The sequence below is a fragment of the Trachemys scripta genome, chromosome 6, assembly GCF_013100865.1.
Source record: "Trachemys scripta elegans isolate TJP31775 chromosome 6, CAS_Tse_1.0, whole genome shotgun sequence".
In the NCBI taxonomy this organism is placed as follows: Eukaryota; Metazoa; Chordata; order Testudines; family Emydidae; genus Trachemys; species Trachemys scripta.
Genome location: NC_048303.1, coordinates 127,194,283 through 127,215,010, shown reverse-complemented (window position 1 = coordinate 127,215,010; position 20,728 = coordinate 127,194,283). Strand labels below are relative to the sequence as shown.

Sequence of the window (20,728 nt, the reverse complement as noted above, 5' to 3'; positions counted from 1 at the left end):
TGTGTAATCGAGCTAGAACGTTCCATTGATTTATAGAACTCAGCGGCACACTAAGTCACTTGCTTGCCTGTAGCTGTTTGGCTGCCAAAGAGCACATGCATGTGGACACTAATAATAAGCAGCCAGGGAGGGGTGGGGGGGGGTGTTGAGAGAACACACACACACTCTCTTACCCTCTCTTGTTTGAAATCTGCAAAAGCACCATCTGCATATTTCTGCTTGCTCAAAAGCTGTTTCCTCCTCTCTTGACGTTTGGCACGCTTCTGGAATTCCTCATTGTGACTGTTCAAGTGTGAGGTCAGTTCTGCCATGCTATGCAGTTTACTATCACAGTGCTTGCACTGGTAGGCAGAGCTCTGAGAACGGGTGCCACATCCCAGTATGGTAAAGTCTCTCTTCAAATCCTTGCTGTGGTGGTCAGTGTAATGCATACACAGCAGCTCGGCTGTGCTGAAGGACAGTTTGAAACATTTTATGCACCTGAAAGGAAGCCACTCGATTTCCTGAGCCTCATTCTCCACCTCAGGCTTTTCAAAATCATTTCTCTCCTCTCCTAGAGTCTGCTTTTCATGCTCATCAGCATACACAGCGGTAAAGTAGCCCCCCAGTTTGCTCGCATGCTGCTTCTTAGGGAAAACACCAGGGTGACGCTTCATGTAGTGGGACACAATGCCCTTTTTGCTAAAGGACTGGAAGGAACAAAGCGAGCACTTTTTCTTTTCCACTGCCCTCCTCAGCTCCTCGCTCAATTGAGGAGAGGTGTCTTTGGGAGGAGACGGAATGATCACTTTACTGGGCTTGTCACTTACCGTCCTGGAGGCTGCCAGACAATGAGTGTAATAAGCGTCAATGTCGTGCCGTTTCTGGTAGTGTGCTGCAAGCCCTTTGCGGATGGGGTTTGTGTAGGAACACAAAGCGCATTTGAAGAGGTTGTTTTTGCCTTCGGGCTGCGCCCGGACATTGTTGTGTTTGATGCGGTAGTGCCTGGCTATCCCCTTCCGGGTGGAGCAGAAATATTTGCACAGCTGGCAGCGGAACACCGTGTGAGACACGAGATGAGAGCTGGAGAAATGAGAAGCTGGCACGGTGACTTCTCCGATGTCCTCAGCAGCAATTTCCGGAGAAGCCTTTATTTCGGGGGTACCCTCCAGCTCCATGGATGCAGACACCTTCGGCGGTGACTGCGCAAACACGTCAAATTCAGGTTGGTTGTGGTATTTTTCATAGTGAATTTTAAGCTTTTCCAAAGTGCCATGGGTATAAGGGCATAATTTGCATCTGTAAGCACCATACCCTTGCTTGAAAATCCTACTCGTTTCTTCCACATCATTCTGGGCCATGTCATTAGACTGCTCCACGTCATGCACAAAATCCTCAGCGGTGACCTTTATTGACGGATGCCGTTTCTGGTAGTGTGTAAGGACACCGTGGATGCGTGTATTAATGTATGGGCAATGCCTGCACTTGTACACGGCTCCTGGGTTAATGTCTATGTCCTGTGCAAAATCTGCAGCTTTAACTTTCATGCCAGGATGTTTTTTGCCATAATGCGTCAGGAGGCCGTGCAAGTTGTTGTATTCAGACTGACACACCGTGCACTGATACGGCGTGGAGGATATTGCAGGGTTTGCAGAGGCCAGCTGGACATTTTTTTCCTGGGGAAGGCTGGAATCTTCTGCACAATCGACATCCTGTTCCATCTGTGATGTGGTTATCTGCTCTTCAGAATTAACCCTGGTCCCGACTTCATCGGACTGGGTCCCAGCTTTCTCAGCAGCATCTTTCTCCTTGATGATATCCAGCAACACAGATTCATCCCCATTCATGGCCCAAGGATGAAAAGCCTGATAGTGATTCGTAATATCCCAAATGGAAGATGCTTCAAAAATGCAGTCTCTGCATTTATAGGTTTTTGCCTCTGATTGCATCACTAGGGCTGGAGGGGAAGGATCTGGACCTGCCCAGAGTTTAGTGGCCATGTATGTATAGTCAACATAATGCTCAGGATGTCTCCTTTGGTAATGCACGAGCAAACCGCTAGGCTCTGTATGTGAATAAATACACCATTCACAGTGATAACCAGCTTCTATTAAGCCATCCAAAAATGCCCATCGTAAAATGGATGTAACTGTGGCCTTCAGGCTTGGGTGGTCTTTCTTAATATGCTTCCTCAGTGCGTAAAAATAAGGCGACGTGTAGGAACACTGCCGGCATTTGAGAGCTCTTAGTTTAGCCTTGTCCCGCTCTGCATTGGAAGTGGGCGCAGGCATGCTGCTGGACAATTTTTTCTGGCCACGATCGCAAAGGCTCCTAATTGTGGCCGTGTGCTGCCTGATCACATCTGCGTTGGCTTTGAAGTCACGATGCTTCTTTTGATAATGAATGAGCACGCCTTTAACGGTCCGATTTCCATAATCACAATGCTGACAGAAGAACATTTCATTCTCCAGGGGAGCCACAGAGCTCTCAGAGCTGCCCCTGTTCAGCTGCATAGATGCTGGTGGCCTCTGAATGCCAGGTGGCATTTCACCACCCCTCATCATTGCTGCTGTGGGGGGGGTCTGCCTAATGTATTTCGCAGTGACCTTTATTTCTGGATGCCTTTTCTGATAGTGGACGAGCACTCCCACCACCGAGCGGTTGCTATATGAACAGTGCTTGCAGTAGTAGAGTTCAGTGGTGAGGTCTGGTGGTGGTGGGGGGGGAGGTGGTGGCTGCGAAGCCATGTTGGACAGTTTTGGGGAGATGGGAGTTCCCAGCTCAAAGGACAGTTGAGCCAAGGCAGAACCCCTGTCGACAGACACCACCCGCATGGTCTTCTGAATCCTGAAATATGAAGCCTTTTCTTCAGGGTGTTTTTTCTGATAATGCACCAGAACAGAATGCATGTTAGGACTTGCAAACGAACACACATCGCAGTCATACACCACAACGCTATTAACTGAAGGCTCTTTCTGATTTTCACATTCTGGACTAAAACTCTTCGAAGCATTTTTGTTAAATGTAGCAGGCACGCCAGCCCCGCGGGCCACTGGGGTGGAAGTTGCCATGGTCTTGGGAGCAGAATTCAAGATCTCTCTCAGCGTTTGTGACTCTGCATTTAACCCTTCTTGCTGCTCGACTACGTAGCTTGAAAATATCATTGCATTGTTAATTTTAACAGTTGGGTGCATTCTTTGGTAGTGCGGCATCAAGCTTCTAACATTCGGGCTAGTGTAAGAGCAAAAGCGGCAGCGGTAGATCAGATCGGAATGATCAAAGTTGAGTACATTCATAGCTTCAGGATGATGCTCACCATAATGCTGCTGCAGGTCTTCAAAGTTGGTGTAGTCAATGTAACATTCAAGGCATCTGTACACAGCACTGTGATCATTAGGGTCCAAGATATACCTAAAGCTGAACTTAATGTAAGGGTGCATCCGTTGGTAGTGGGTGCTAACACTCCTGGCAGATTTGTTGCTAAAGTCACAGTGTTTGCAATAATAAAGCCTTCCAGAATCATTAAACTCTGCATTTTCACTGTTTTGATCAGATCCATACATACTCGACTGGCTGCCCAAAAGAGATGCATTAGGCCCTTGATGATCCTTCATGTTGACAGAAGAGCAGTAATAATCTTCCTCATCTTCAGATAAAGTTAGCTCAATTTCTGCCCCATTGGTGGAATTATAATCATGTGGCATGTTCCTGAAATTAGTCTCCTTCTGAGAATCATTAGTATCTCTTCCCCACATTTGCTGGGGTGCATAGGAACTAGACACCTCCATCAATGGCTCTGTTTGTTCTTCTTCCTTGTCCAATTCTACTTCTATCTCCACTTCATTGTCTTCCTCCTCCTCTTCGTCATCCTCTACATTAATCACTGCATCTTCTTGTTGCTTGTTTTGGTTGATTTTGCTCTGTAAGTTGCTAGCTATTTCATCAATTCTAGTTCGCTTCTTCACCGGTGATAGATCGAGGGGAAAGTCATTTGTCAGTTTTCGAGAGGCCTTAGCTACAAAGTTATTTTTAGATGATAACCCAAGAATTGAGGTCTGGCTTTTCTTCACAGTGCTGGAGGCAGCATGGGCATCCACCTCACTCTCCTGTGGAGCATTGGATGACGGTCCCTCGTATTTTGGCAAGTTATCGCAAAAAGAATGCTTGTGTTGTTGATGAACTCGGAGACCTTTCAAAGTAGTTGTGGAGTAGTTGCACAGCGTGCATTTGTAGGGGTGCTGCGAGTGGGGTTGAGGTGACTGCTGCTGTTGCTGCTGCACGGATTCCATCATTCCACCTGACTTCCTGCCATTTATATTTCCACTTTCATAAGACACTGTGCTTTCATTCAGAGAGGAGGCTATGCTTTCACTCTGGGAATTCACAGCATCCCAATCTGATGTTGTACCTGTATGACATTGTTTATGAGCTCCAAGTTTTAATGAACTCTTACAAGTGAAAGGACATTCATCGCACTTGTATACAGCCGTCTTCCCAGACAAGTGGATGTTCTCAATATGGCGGGAGATGCTTCGGCGGTGCATAGTGAGGAAAGGGCAAAAAGGACACTGGAACCTGTTCATGTATCTTCTAAAGGGTATCCCCTTTGTTTCCAATAATTTGTTACCATCAGATCCCATCAGCTGCTCTGCAGACATTCCTGAGGTCTGGTGATCCATGGAGTTCAAGCCGTTCTCACTGTCTATTTCATTTAGCTCTTCATCAGAGCTAGAGTCATTTAGCATACTATTAGTTTCCAGGTCAGCAGAAGAATTTGTCATGTCAGCTATTCCATAGCGGGATCTGTCAGACAAATTAACCATACCAGAGTTATGAGGTGACTTAGGCTTCATTTGAGGATAAGACACAGAAGAAAACTTTGAAGATGTAGAAGAATTGGGTCTGATAAGGGAGTTACTCATAGAGCCTCTGAAGTTTGAGACATTGGCATTCGGCATCTCACGTCCTGTAGCATTCATAGAGATATAGTTGGAGTTTGGGGCGGAGTTCGGCGCACTCTTGTTCTGCACATCAGGCAATCCGGTTCCATCCTGTTGCTGTCTCAGGCTTGACAGTATTTTTACCATGCTGCGATGCTTCTTCATCATGTGGTCACACCAGCGTTCCCTTCGAGGGGTCTGATAGCTACACCATTCGCAGCAAAAATTGCCCCTGGACTTTGTTAAAGGCTTGACCATGGATTCCAAGATGCTACGCTCTACTACCTCAGCAGGCAGCTCCTTGCAGGATTCCTGCACCGGCACGGATGCAGATGCTGATTCAGATATGGCAGCTGCAGCAGCAGGGGGAGTTGAACTCTCCTTTAGATTATTTTTGTGATACATTTTCTGGTGCTTAATAATCCTTGCACGCCTTGGCGATTTATAGGTGCAGAACTGGCAAGAGAAAACTTTGCCAAACCCTTCATGCATCATGATGTTGTAATTTAAGGATCCAGCAGCAGGCGGCCCCACCGAGCTCCCTCCAGCTTGTGTGCCATGCACTTTTCGGGTATGTTCTATGAGAAGGTTTTTGGATCTGAAGTAACGCACACAGAATTTGCACTGGAAAAACTTATTTGTTGGTTTAGGATTTGGGGTCATGTGCTGGCTATAAAAACTCTGGCTATGGCTATAATAACTTCCAGTCCCCATCTGAGCTGCATTTTGCCCTAAAAGAAAAAAAAACACAAGAAATAAATACATACAATTTCTTCCCCACCTACCACTCAATGATATAATACAATATTCAACAAAAATCACATCCCTTTGGGTACATCAGTATTCCAATGCACGCAGTGCACTGAACTATCTCATTTATGATTCTCTTCTGTACCTACTGCGAAACTCTGATATGTGGGACATAACGTGGAATATGTATTACTTCTAAAATAAAGTTTCTTTAAATAAACACACTAGTTTCAGAAGTTCACCAAAAAAACCCTACTTCTAAAATTCTTGATGATAAAAAAACCAGATAAAGCCCCATTTCAGTGGTTACGTACAAAGCAGTAATCAGAACCGATAAGGCAGTAACTAGACAATGCTCACTTTCCTGTCATTACAATAAAATTAATGAAAATTACAAATTAAAATATGCCAAGACAGGCGACAAGAAAGAGGGGTTTATGTTTACCTGCAATTTCATCTGCAATTGTAAATTCATCCTTTACAGAAGAAAATTCGACCTCTGTCTGGTTGCTAGCATTCATGGAGCCAGACCTTGGCTGGCTAGGACTTTCCTCAGAAACATCTGTTGGCTGCAAAAAAGCAGTGTGAACATCTTGAATGTGAGCTTTAAGGTCTTCATAGGATGGAGCTCGAAAATCGCAGCCATCGCACTGCAGCACCTCCATGGTCCTGGATAATACTTTTACATCAGGAAATTCTGAAAGAAAAGGAATGTGGGAGAAGCACTTGTTATAGAAACACCATTCAGTGAACTGTGACTAATAAATAAAATCAAGCTTGTCAGCAATAAGATTTAGTAACCTCCAGAAATGCTAACATTACAGAAGCAGAAACTCAACTTTTACTCAATATGTTGAAAGGCATCAAGGAAATTCAAATTAACAGAAAGTCCTACCTAAATGGCTCACGAGTTGCTGAGCTGGGCTCTACAAACATTCAAGCCTTCTGACAAATGGATGTTGATTCAGTAGACCATGCCTTCTTGGCTTTTCCCTTACTCAGGTTCTTCCTATATGGGCTTATTGTTACATTGACAGTCTGTCTCAAATAAAGACGAGGGAAGCACACGTGATTTGAGCAGCTCCATTACTTCCAGCCATTCACGCATTGAGGTTTACTATTAGAAAACAACATTTCTGCCTCTTTTTGACCAGCACTAACCTTCCTGTAGATTCGACAACTACTGACTACTTCACTGCCAAAGACAAAAAAGCCTCCACTGGAAACTTGCATTTTCAATTCGTTTAAACATCTAGTCAGTTTTGACCTTGATGGAAAAAAGAGACATTATGGCAGTGAAAGATCTGGATACATTAACTTTTGATAGATTGTTGCACAACCCCTAAACAATTCCACCAAACACACAAGAGAGCTACATTCTTGGCTGGACTTCCCATAACTATGCTCAGAGTTATCCCCTGTCTCTGGGATCAGGATTTTGATGGGGTGGTGGATGGGAGAGGAAGGGATTTCTGCTCTCATTTAATAAAAACATTGCAACAGCACAATGGAAATAAGAATAAAAAAGTCCCCAAAGTTTCATGACTTCCTAGGATTCCTCAACAAACCCTAATTTGATATACAACGTGACACACTGATCTTGGTAAAGTCAAGTACTGTAGTTCAGTACATGACCAGTTAATCTAGTGAGACATAATTCTGGGGGAGAATTTGCCTCTGTGCTCAAAATTTATGGACTGCTGTAGAAGAAAGAATATATAAACACAGGGGGAAAAAGTCAGAGACAGAGGTCCTCCTACTTCATATGTTTCTTGGGCACAGTAGCAACTTATTATCTTAATGAATGAATTACTTCTTTAAGTTTCCCACATGCTCCACTGGGCTACATTAACCTAGGACTTCCAGAGGTCTGATAGAGGGAACGGCAGCCAAAATATTTTATGATGAAAATTCCATTCATTTATTGTAGAATATAAAATTACTTCTACAGCAAGATCAAAGTCCAATAATATTATGTCAATGCAATAAAAGAGGGCATTGCATCAGGATTTTACATACAAGAATGTTCCTCCTGATAGCCTGCTAAAATAAACTTCTGTCAAGTCAAATTCTGGACAGACTGAGCACACAGACACTCCAGATGTTTACCTACACTACTGTGCACACGGGATTTTGTCCTTTTTCTCCTTAGACCCCCATCAAGAAAAGGAACACTGCACCAGCTTCTTTCCAGCTAGCAAAGGCACAATAATCAAGAGTCTCAAGTTTTTTCGTGCAAGTACCAGACCAAATTGTGTGGAAGAGGTTGCTATCTCTGCTCTGGATCAAATTACAGCAGTGAGTGAAGCCCCACCCCACGTCTCCTTTAGCACAGTCCATTAGACCTGAAAACAATTTTTTTCCATGGAGCAGACGACTCCTGCATTTAGAGCACTTCACAGAAAAGCAGATCATCCAGTTTTCACTGCCCATCCCCCAAAGCTTAGTCCTTTCATCTCAGCCAAACAAGCCACAGCTCTGCTGAATGTGTTTATCACACTTTCAAGAGATATGAGCTCCTGCGTCACTGAAGCTTTAAGACTCACTAAGCTGCCCTAGTCCTCTGAGCTTTAGGGGCAGCCATTTTAGCTCAGACAACTCATGCACTCAGAGGCTGAGAGCTTCTAGCTTGTGCACAACATGGCCTCACTTATCTGAGCTTCATCTCAAGCACACACGATTTTTTTTTTTTTTTTGGCTAGGTTGATGCTAGAAAAAGCATCATCATAAGAACACTGCTTGCCTTCTTCTTATGATTTGCCTTTTTCAACAGAGAATTAGCTGTTCCCATGCCCTGTCAGAAACAGCACCTTTTCTCCCTAACTGATCATTTGCAAAGATCTCTGAAGGTTCTTTTATCCCATGAATGATAAATGTGTTAATTAGTTCCAGCACAACAGTATTACTGAAGCAAGACACTTGTCCAAACTGTCCTACAGACTGAAGCAGCACACAGCATGCCCTCTGAAACGGGGAGGGGTATGGGGGGAAGGAACCCTCCAGAATGCCTCAGCCTCTTGAGAGTCGTCCTTCTGTGCACAGAAGACATACCATCTGACTCTGCTTGCCAGATTCCAAAGTCTAATGACCTTTGTTAATCACCAGCCAGCCTGTCTGCTTCAGCAAACTCTGCCAGCAGACACACCCTTCAACACAAAGGCTGTAGCTATTCCTTTTAAAAGAGGTTCTCTGAAGCTCCATTGTGTGGAAGAGAGGAAAAACAAAAACCTTTTTCCTTAAAACTTCAGTCACTTTAGAAAGAACATAACAAAAGGCTTGCTACTGTGTCTCTTTTGGGAACTTTTAGACCAGTTTACAAAATAAAAACCTGAAGGAAGACAAATTGAGGTTCTGAACAAGATAAACGCAACGGTTTCAGCAGTGCACAGTTAGAGCATCTATATTATATAAAGTTACAATTCTTTAATATTCTGCCACTTTCTGAAGTTATTCTCAAGGATGCTAGCTAGCTGTTGTCTAGACAAACTCAAACCAGCAGTCTCCTTGTTCTGCTACAAAGCAAATTAAAGGGTTAGGAGATCAGTAAAAGCTACTGATTTTTTTAAAAAATGACGAAAGAGCCTTTCTAATAGGTTCTAGCTTTAATGTTACTAGGGCCTCTCCCACAAAAGCTGCACTGAGTCATAGAAGAGGTTAATCTCACAGCAGATGAAAGGAACAAACATCCTCAGGTAGAGTTGAATGGCCTTCAATCGGATGTTTTCACCAAGGCATGCACTGAAATCACAATGAAACTTATTTTGTGAGGCAGTTTGCCTTACTATTTACACATTTCTCTTTAAAATTCAAGCACTGTGTGAAGGAAAAAACCAGAAACTTGTAGTTTGGGCTAAACTATCCAAAGAAACTGAAATGTGATACATTCTTTATTTTTTTCCTTGTCTGCAAGGGATATGGAACCGAGAGAGACCCATCTATCAGCAAGCAAAAAAGAGCACATTTTCAGTGCAGATGTTGATACTCTCAAGACATGCACCAAATAAAGGAGACAAAGCAAGATTTGCACAATTGTCCATCATGAGGTTGCCTTTGCTGCGTCATGATGGACAATTGTGCAAATCTTGCTCTGTAGGTTCACATACTAACACTGCCTTCTGCATTCTGATTTTTTAGTAAACACACAATCTGTTTTTTTTTTTCAAATATTGTGACAGCAAGATTTATTTATTTTTGTTACCAAATCAGCAAAATCAAAAGCAGAACAGGAAGTTTCTGAACTACCAACGCAAAGTTTTGAACAAACAAACCAAAATCAAAAAGCCCCAAAATAACAAACCATTCAAGGAATCCATACATAGTGCAAGACCTCTAAAGTATTCCAACCCATGCCTTGTGACCATGCTAAGTACGATATCCTAGCTTCTAAAATACCCATATTAATGTCAGACTACTCTCCTCATGCAACTAGGGAAAAATTGAAATTAAATACACCACTGTCTAAGTTTGTCTAAGTTTGTTTGGTCTACATAGAGTGCAACCTTTTCTTAAATTATATGGCTGTTTCATATGAAAAAAGAGTCATTCTGATTTTCCAACTGGAAAAAAACTTGAGCCAACTGATTCCCAAGTTTTTGTAGTTTTAAAGCTTCAGGCTGAAGTCTCCCATTCTCTCTACCTTTCTTCTCCTAGAGCTTGGCAACAACTGAACTTCAGTACAAATAGTTTTGAGGGACTTATTTTTTTTTTTTTAAGTGTGTGGTTTTGGCTTCAAAATACAAAATAATTGTGAAGCCTAAAGTATTATGACCTCAAAACTGAGCTTCTAGGGTTGACTACCCATCTGTTCTGTTTTGAGATGGAGTCAACAGTGCTTCTACAAGTTAAGAATACGTACATGAACAACCACAACTGAAAAGGTCATGCCGAGCACACAGAGAACATCCATCCAGCTCAATTTTAGTATCACCACATTTAAAAATGAGTATTCCAATTTTCTGAGTTTTCCAACATTCGGAAGATCAGAAGCGTCTTTAGACCTAGCAAACAGAAGGCAAACACAGTTTTCATTTTGTTCACTTTAAATTTTATTTATTGCCAAGGTGAAGCTGATACAAAGCCACCCTAGGGTTGTACAGTTTATTACAGACACACCGCTGCTAAACCTGCTACAACTTGACAAAATTTCCTTGGAGACTCATTTTACTTGGCCAAACAGATCAGCATGAACAAAGGGTTTTAGTAGAGATTGGATTCGTGCGTTTGAGCAAACTTCTCCTCTGACAAAGTGCAGGAGGCCTCAGCATTGGTCTTTTTTTTTCTTTTGGTCTGTTGGAGCTTAACCTCCCAGAAATAAACTATGAAACACTACAGCAATGTGATTCACCAGCACCTAATTATAGACATTACAAAATCTTCAAGAAATAGAACTTGAAATCTCAAGAGTAACACCATAGGGTATACGTTTTTTCCTGACACAGAAATCTAGATTTTAAAAGATGCCAGTATTTTACAGCTGCAGAACTGTCTCCTACTATAGATTAGATTACTAGTGAAATGCTTTATTTAGCCCATGCATGTGTGGCTTCTGATCTTATTTTCTTAAGTTGATTTTTTTAAAACACTATCTACATTTAACCATTCAAAACACCAAGATTAAATGACCCATTGAATAAAACTATGGGACTTTCTAGCAATGGAAAAGCTGACATGCTTGAGAAATGTAAGCCTGAAGGGTGCTATAAAAAGGGTGTGTCTTGTCATTTATATTCTTCACAGAATAGAAATAATGAGGAAATGAAAGACCAAATTTGTGCCCTCAGTTATATCCATGCAATCTCACTTGAGTCAGTGGTTTCTTTCAAAGACAACCTAAAGTGGTTTCTTTAGCAGCAACCTCAATCCTCTCAGGACCTTTGTTGGATTTTTTTTCTTCCATTTTGTATTAGGAATGAAAAATAAAATCTATTTTCTTTCCTTATCTTTTTCATTTTTGTGGGTTTTGATGGTATTACATAGGTTGCAGTAGCCCACTTCCTTAGTTAATTCAGGGTTCCAGTTTGGATATAGTGTAGACTCTAAAGCTAAATTCTGCCTTCAGTACATGGTATAGACTATACAGTCAAACTCCCTGTATGTTAACCCAATGGTTAAGTCTTCTGCATTACGTTTTGAAAACAAAATGTATAAAAAATGGCTGCATCCATCAGTCAAACACAATTCAAGTTGACTGTGTATGATGGTCATACATGCAGCATCACCACATTTTGGCCATTAAGTACTTATCCAGCTTCCTATGTGATCTCAATTTACCCATATTGAAAAGGCATAACATATAAGACAGCATGAATAATCAAGAAATTCAGCAAGATACAAAAGTGTCACAAAACAAAGGTTTCAGGAAAAGGAACTATTGTGATCAGAGATGCACTATACCCCAGGAACAAAAAATAATAAAACCACAATTTGAATAGCAGCAATAAAAGACCTAAACACCCCCTGCTAGTGTTTGGATATACATTTTAGACAATATTTTGAATGTGGCATGAGCTTCAAGCCAGGTTTCACACAATGAAGTCTACCTAGTATATGCTGAAATTCTGGTTGACTACATTGTTATAAAAACCAGGCACTATGAAGCTCCACAAGGAGCAAGAAATGCATGTGAGCACACTCACACACAGAGACAGACACACAGCTAAATTCTATTCTGGTCAATTGAGTTGCATCTTCTTTCTTGTCAGTGGAGTTGCATCCACTTATACCCGTGCTTAATTTGGCCCTTTACAGTGTGTGAGTCCATGTCACATACAAATCATTTATAATATTAGGTCAGTGCAATGCTAATAAGAGAGTTTTCAAGCTACTAGACAGCTTGCAAAACCTTCTATCCTTAAAAGGAAAAAAATCCTATGTGAGAACTGTATTTTGATGAGACAGAGAGAAACTTCACAACAACAGCGTTGGGACATAAAGTACTTAGACCTTTCAGTGAGCAAGAACTTAAATTCTCAGAAAAGGGTGTTTTCTTCTTGAGACCTTGACACTCACACATACAGAAACCACTACTGCAAACAGGTCAGAGCAATAGATAAAGTGTTACTGGCTCAACCTGTTCTCCAAGGCTATGTCTTCACTGCAAGAAAGATGGGTTTCAGCTACAACAGGATAACTGACACTTGTTAACTATCCCAGTTTAAAACCCTAGTGGAGACAATCCACTGTTGTTTCTACTGCAAGGTACCCAGGCAAGGTCCACAACATGCCTACACCTACAGTTCACTTTGCCTAGCTACCTTGCAGTCAAAACAAACAGTGCTTTGTCACAACTTGGGTTTTACAGTGGGACAGCTAACACATCTCTTAGTTATCCGGTGGTCAACACACTTTAATTTGGCATTGAAGACAAAGCCCAAAATGATCTAAAATAATTTTGAACCAAAGTGCTACTTGGAAAGAAACCAGGGGGGAGTGTGGGTGGGTAGGGGTGTGTTTAGACATAGGTTACTTGAATTCCATGAGAACACCAGATGGTTTTATTAGTTCGAACAGCCCTAACACAGGCAGTTTTCATGATAATAATTCAATGGATTTTTCGCCTCAGGATTCCAAACATATGAATAAGAAGAATGACTTCTCCTTTAAAAACAGCTGAAGTTCCTGTCTGAATTCCTGGAGGATATTTCAAAATTGTAAAATTAAAGGCAGACTGCAGATATGCTGCCACATCTTAATTTAAAAAAAATAACAAATTGAGGGAGTTTATTAAAAGCTACAAAGTTTGGTTCTGGACACCTCTCTCAGCCTTCATCTATTGAAGTCCAGTTGCCAGAAACCAAGTGCAAACTCGGGCCTTGGGCAACCAGACTTCATCATAACAAGATCAAACACAGAAACATTGTTTACAAGTCTCCCAAAATTAGATGCTCAGGCCTGTTTGACCTCAAAAAGTTGCAATCTCAGTCATCGCTGCCATGTAATTCAAAGGATAAAAGAAGACCCTCAGAAGAATGCCTTGGGGAAGACAGTTACCCTTACAATACCAAAAAGGGTCTGGAGACAGGGGTGCTGGAACAATTTACATAATAGGGATGCTAAGAGTCATTGAACCAAACTGTAAATCCTGTATACGATGGAAACTACTTGAAGCCAGATGGTGCGGCAGCACCCCCCACACGCCTAGTTCCAGCACCTATGTCTGGAGAGGTGAATGAGAAGAATTTGATCCTCCAGAAAGATGTGGATATAATGCACTTTTTCTTCCCTAAAAATTTAGGTAGTTCCTTACCTGTGTTATTGGATAACTGTAGCTGGGGAGAGGGGGGTGGGTGGGAGGAGACACTCTCTCTCTCTCTCTCTAGGTAAAAGGAAATTCCCTGGAATCAATACGTAGAATACTTCCTTGAGCATATATTGCAAGAAGATCCAACAACTGCTTTACTCAGAAGGGGAAAAGGTAATTTCCTAGCAGGTTCCTTTAGTTCTCCTATACAAGCCCAGACAGGAGGGTTTGCTTCCTCTTCCCAGCAGGTGAATAAATAAAAGTACTGAATCCTCTTCCTGGAGAAAACCCTCCAGGGAAATAACTCTATTAAGCCAGGTTTGAGATTCTAGTAAGTGCCTTTCAGAGGAAGATGCTATTAGACAAAACCATCTTCCAAAGGAAACATTAAGCTAATACATTTTGTAAGAGCCCAAGAGGAACGGGCAATGACAGGAACAGGACAATGGAGAACATCTAGAGGGCAAATAAGGCCAGTTGTCCTATTCACATGCTCAGTGCTCAAGGAAAACTGACTACCTCAGTGGCACCCGACTGACTTCTCAATAACAGACATTCTCTTGCAAGAGGCTGGTTCATTGGCCCTCCTGTGAACACTCTGGTACCAGAGCCAAACAACTAAACTGACTTGGCTTTTTGCACCAGCCTCCTGAGTGTACTTCTCACATTGTAGAAAACAACTGAAAGCTCTTTTTTATTAATAGCAAGTTGGAGGGTCACCATAAATGCCAATTTGCACCAGGCAAACTGTTACAAGAGCACACACTCTGTGTATATATAGTTAATACATAAGGTGCCTGGAGACAGTGCTCAGGAACACAGCAGCATAAAGCCGGGTTTTGTAGAACCAATAAAACTACTTGTTGTGCCCTGCAAATAGTTTCCTCTAGCAGCTCATTACATAATGTGTTACAAGACTCTTCAGCATGGCAGAACCTCATTAAAGTTGCTGTCTTGCCAAGAAACTCAACAGTGAACCCAAGTCAGGACTACCAGGTTATATAATCAGGTTCCCTCTGTGGTGAACTGGCTATAGCTAGCAGGATAATGCTCTCTGCAAAACAGTCCAAAGAATAAGGAAGGGCAGAAACATCACACAGAAGAACTGTACATTCATCTCCGGTTACTCTGCTGGTCTTAGCGATCCCTACAATAGACAGACACAGATACTTCCTAACCCAGCCATCTGACCATTTGTCCCAGTCACAGTTATAAAGGTCTGACTGCTTAGGATGCATGATTGATACGCTACGTGTGTGCATTAGGAAAGTCTGATTTTAGTATCCAAGACACTTGATTTACACAGGCCACATGCCGTATGTAGACTTTACTCTTCAAACTGATGACACAGCTAGGCCCAGCTCATGTATTTGTGAGATAAATAAAGATCCCTGAAATACTACATTATTTTATGGACCCAGGGATGTGAAACTTTGTGATGGCTATAAAACAGGAGGTTCCATTTCCCCAAGGTCAGCCAGCATACTGATTCCAAGCCAAAAAGCAGAGCTCGAATCTGGTCCTGATGCTTACAAAAATCCTCAACAAGGAAGAACACAGAATAATGAAAAGATATGCCTCTCAAAGACTACACAAACAGGAGTTCTGCTGGAGAAGTGTTCCATCTGCCACCTTGAAATCCAGACCCATCAATATAGCACTGATGCTATATTGCATCAGTGCTACCAGAGGATTTCTAAACTGGGGGATGTGAAGCAGGGGAAGAGACACAAACTAATACTGTGGCCGGAACACCTAAATAAATTCCTGGGGTTGTTTCTAACAAGTGCTATGCAATGCCCAGTTGGGTACGAGTACTAGGCTCCTAGCTGGATGAAGTTCAAAGCATGGGCTGAAACCCAGAACTACACATGGATCAGTTCCATGGAGAGCATCAAGACTTCATTCTACGGACTCCTTTCTTCATGAGCATGAACTGAACTAAGTGTTTTCCCCATGAACTCAACTAAGTGAGGCCTCTAGAGTGGAGGGTGTGGTTTTCTTAATCAGCATTCCAAAAGCTCTAGATGCCTGTAAAGATTGATCATCTTATTACTCCTATTTCAAAAGAGTTGATCTGTCTAGAAGCCTTCCACGGAGGATGAGAAAGGGTAGTTACTAGCAAGTAACCCTGTAACTGTCCAAATTGCAAGTGATAAAACCTAAGCATTGCCAACCACCAGCCATGTTCCAAGGCACCAATAAGTCCAATTAAATTGGAACCTGGTTGACAAAGCCAAGTAAGGGGCAGCCTATATGCTGTTTAGTGTTATCTCACTAAGATTCAGAGCCCATGTCATATGTATAAGGCCTAGGAGTACTGTCAGTGGCTGAAGTTTCCCTAGGGAACAGGAAGTCTCTAAAGATGACTATTTTGATTAGGCTTCAAGTCCTCAGGTAGAAACAGCAATTTCTCTACTCTTCACCACAATCTTAGCAAGCATTCCTCTCACTACTACTTTAATGCAATGCTTATTTCCTGATATCCTAAAGTCTCCTGAAATGCCACATGCCTTGGACAAAGAGTGGAATCTTCTGCCAACTGGCCAACAAGTTTCCTGAGGTCGATGCAACATACTGCTGATCAGTTTATAATGAAACACAGGACGCAATATCATTTGCCCATTGAGTTCTGGCAAAATACCAGCAAGGATCTCTTCCTAGTCATAGTCTCAGGCAGGATCAGAGAAAACAGTTCAGCCAGTTTACTTCCCAGTGCACTTCAAAAGATGGAGTATTTGACAAACTGCCATTAGCACTTACCTGGACCAGTGTTAACACTGGGTTACACAAAAGCCCTCTCAAGACCACTTTGCTGCATCTAGTCAGGGGCCGTTCCTTTGTCTCTTTGGGGATGGAGGTTACCAACAGCCATCAAGTCTCACTCTTGACTCTACTGACCACCAATGCCATTGAGTAGATTGAACTAGCATGAACAGGAACCCCTGCTGGTGTCCAAGAGAAAGCTCTGCCCCTTGAGGAAAGACTTTGTGAAAAGCAACAGGTTCGTTTCATGACCCCAGTGCCATGAGGTGATGCCAATTGTAGTTGGAACATTCCACCAACTCTAAAGACAGCATCTCCAGGATCTCTTTGTGGCCCCTACTCTCTGCCCACTAGAAGTTTCAACTCTTCAAGAGAAGAAAATCTGCATTAGAATGAAAGGGGCGGCTTTCACCTCTTGGAGATGGGAAAAATTAAGTTCTGATGACATCAGACCCTCATACTCCATGAGAATCTTGCTGGCTCATTCAGCTCATTTTTTTTCCTTCTGCCTCCACTCACTGAAAGGAGTGAATCAGCACCAGTTTCTGCAAGCTGGTATAGGAAGACTCTGCGTAAAGTGTTTTTAAAAGGGCAATAAGTTTTGGGTCAACTTTTGTAATTTGTATAACACACAGGCACCATATGTTGTCTAGACAAAACTAAACAAAACTCTGTTCTGTACTTAAAACAAATTAAATTAAAAAAAAATTTAAATTAAAAATGATAGCATTGCCAGTAATAGCTCACAATACTAGCTCATTGACTGAGGTTAATGGAACATCTCCAGCCAGCAAATCTTTTGACTAGAGAGGCATTGGACACATTAAAGTAAGTAAAAGCAGCATGGCCTTGCCCTGCCCCATAAAAAGGGTGTCTTCAGCCAAAGACGTGTGCGTTCCATTACACAGGTGATTGTTCAGAACAGTCTCCAGAACAAATCATCTCCATCAACTTCACTTCTCATCTGTCAAATCACTATACTCCAATAGAGGCTACCTGTCCTCCTCCCTTAACTGCTCCAAGCACAATCAAGTTAAGAAGAGGAACATCTTTAAACTGACTTATATCAAAAAAGGTAAGATGCCAGAGCTCTAATGGAGGAGTTCTGTCCCAGTTTATTCCTTTCTGCCTTAAATAAGCTCTTTGAGGGTCAGTCACTGAGATCCAATTTCTTTTTCTTTCTTCAAAGAAATATCCAAAAAGGAAATGGGCCATAAAAAGGAAAAAATACCTAAGACTTTCTTTGTAAATGAGGCCCATAGCTAAGGGAGGTAATCAGAGATTATTACTGACTGCATCCTTACAAAAGACAGAATCACTACAAGTTTGTAGACACTACAGAGGTACAGTAGGAGTACAAACCCATAAGATACAAAAGCAGGAAAAATAAAGAGACTGTAAATAAATTGGAATATTAAATTAAGCAAATAGAATCAATTTCAAGATTAAAGTTGACCCACTATCATCTTAAATTTTTTCCTACTTTGAGAATATAATGGGTTAATTTTGTTTGTATGATCAGGATGCTGGATTGAAGCTGGTAAAACATTTTGAAGCTAGAGGTCAGATACCCAAACCATACTCCATTAACAATAAATATGCAAATTAGTACAAATTTAAAAATTAAATATGTATCTCTATCTAGATCTACATTTTATTTACCTCACTTGCATTGAAACTTCTTGATCTTAGGATTTTATCACAACTGAAAGACAGATCCCAATGAAGTAACCGTACTCTGGATTCCTTATTCTTACATGTTTCACCCACAGCTGATCTTTCTACATTACTAGTGAATTAGACAAACAGCTGCTAATAATTTACTAATGGTTCATTAATTCTATTAGCCACCTTGGACCATCATCAATTTCAGACTTTGCCCACATCTCCTATTCAAAATAAATAGGCGTGTCTTCTCTAGGAGGGTGGGGGGGAGAAAGAAAGAAAATAAATCTATAGGACTGCCCATCTGAGAGATGCCCTGTAGGTATTTCAGTTGTCTTCATTTTAGGTGTTCTGGTTAATCTTCAGATTATACAGATAAACATATACATTAAAATTGAGGTTATTTTTTAAGGAAAAAAGAAAAACAAATCTGTCCTGTGAGAATGCTTTCTTTAAGGCAAGGTGAACACAGGAACAGATTTTCACTTTTCCTCCCCTAACAAAAGAAAATGCATTGATGGGTCTCAGAGGATTCTTTGGAAAGCTCTCATGAATGTGCTTAATCAACAGTGGGAACTTATCCAAAAGAAAAAAAAAAATGCCCGGAAGATATATGTCCCAAGACATTCAGATCAATCCAAGAAAAGTGCTGCCTTCCACTACTCTACAGGGCGCGGTGAGGGAAAACGCTAGATTTGCATTTGCATTTTATTTTCAGATGTAATTATTAAAAGTGATGAAGATAAGTCTGAGAAGAGCCACGAAGCAAAGTGCCAAGAGAATAGAAGCAGCATTTTCTAAGGTTTTGGCCTGAAAGTCTGACTCTTTACACCATCCTAAGTTTAAAAATGCAAATCAGAAATAGACCACCATAGAACAGACCTTCCCAGCTATCATTCTGCAGACCACCAGTGGCCCATGAACACTCACCTTGGTCCATGGCCCTGGTCACAAGGTGCTGGTTATCCTTCTCGTTTTCAGCTGCTGTAATATTAATTCTCCATGTGAAACAACTGCTGCAGTTACCACAGCGCTATTAGCTACCTGGGGTTGCTGTAACATTGTTCAACAATGGAAGAGGAAAAAAAACACTCTTAGCTGCCAAAAGTATTAGCAAACTCCTTCACCAAGACAGAAATAAGACAAATTCTCTGCAGGATGTGCATGTGTAACACCCATTTAGTATTAGCAAGATGGCCACTCCTCTCATTCTCAGTCCTTCCCTCTCAGCATGGTCTCATACAACCTACAATCCCTGCAGCAGTCTTGGGTAGTTTATCTTGGCACGCTCTTCTAGAATATTCTTCAGTCTTCAGGTCTTCGGGGCACACCAGATGCAGACAGAATAGATAGGTACAAAAGGATGAGGAAAGTCTCACACAGTGATCACAGTAGTCAGATGGCAAAGATGACACTTGCAATTCTTCATTTAACAAAACCAAACCAAACGCCCATGACTAGGACACCCAACAGAAGTTTCAAGCCCAGTGAGATACATACAGTACATAATACATCACGGTACCATTCAGGGTACCTGAAACCTTCAGGAGAGATGCTCTGAAAACAAAGAGGAGAATCCTTGGGTTAGGCAGTTAAACAAGAGAGAATGTTCCACGACGGTAAACAGGATGTGCTGCAGAAATTACACTACTGTATTCCAACACAAAAAGGGTATGACTTAGATTGGTTTTATTGATGGTTATGCAACTAGTTGGAAAATAAAATAATGTTCCACCCACAGGAAAACAAATCCCCGAACTTTCCTCCTCACCACTTGCACTTGGCAGACTGAATAGCATTTCACAGCACTGGAACCCTCCACCTCCACTGGCCACAGATGAGGAGATGGCAATGGTTTGTAATGCACATATTGTTGTGACATTGTGCTGTAGAACATGCATTATGCATAGGCTCTCTCAGGATTTAAGATGGCGTTGCATTTCTAAAAAAATCATGTTAAGAACTGAGGAATAAAGAATTAAAAACCATGTGGGCCAGAGCTTCAATTGGTGGAAGTCAGCCTCACTCCACTGGACTGATGATTATTTATTTACAGCAGCTAAGGCTCTGGATGCATGCTTACAAGTACAAGGGAAAATGGACCAATGGATGATCCCATATAGGAAATGACAATAGACCTCTCTGTGTTATTATCAAGGGCATCCATTTCAAATAAGATCTTAACTGATTGCACTGCGAGTCAGACACAATGTTCAGTAACACCACTTTTTATTCAGGCCTGCCAATTCACTGGTCTTTCATTGCAAAGATGGTTATGTGAACTGTATGAGACCCAAATGTAAATACCAATCTGTTTTGTGGGCCCTCTTGTTTACATGCCAACCCAGCCTGTAACACTATACCAAAGGTAAAGCATAATCAAAAGTGA

At 41.7% G+C, this 20,728-nt stretch overlaps 1 protein-coding gene across 8 annotated transcripts in view; it reads right to left on the bottom strand.

Annotated features, from left to right (window-relative positions):
- Positions 1 to 20,728, bottom strand: part of ZNF462 (zinc finger protein 462) — a 119,063-nt gene that overhangs the window by 62,563 nt on the left and 35,772 nt on the right. For all 8 annotated transcript variants that reach the window (XM_034774447.1, XM_034774443.1, XM_034774441.1 and 5 more), the window contains exons 2-3: positions 6,115 to 6,366; positions 174 to 5,650 (exon numbers count right to left, since the gene is read on the bottom strand). In XM_034774447.1, coding sequence (XP_034630338.1) covers positions 174 to 5,650; positions 6,115 to 6,334 — 5,697 coding nt within the window. In that variant the 5' untranslated portion in view covers positions 6,335 to 6,366. The remainder of the gene's footprint in view (positions 1 to 173; positions 5,651 to 6,114; positions 6,367 to 20,728) is intronic.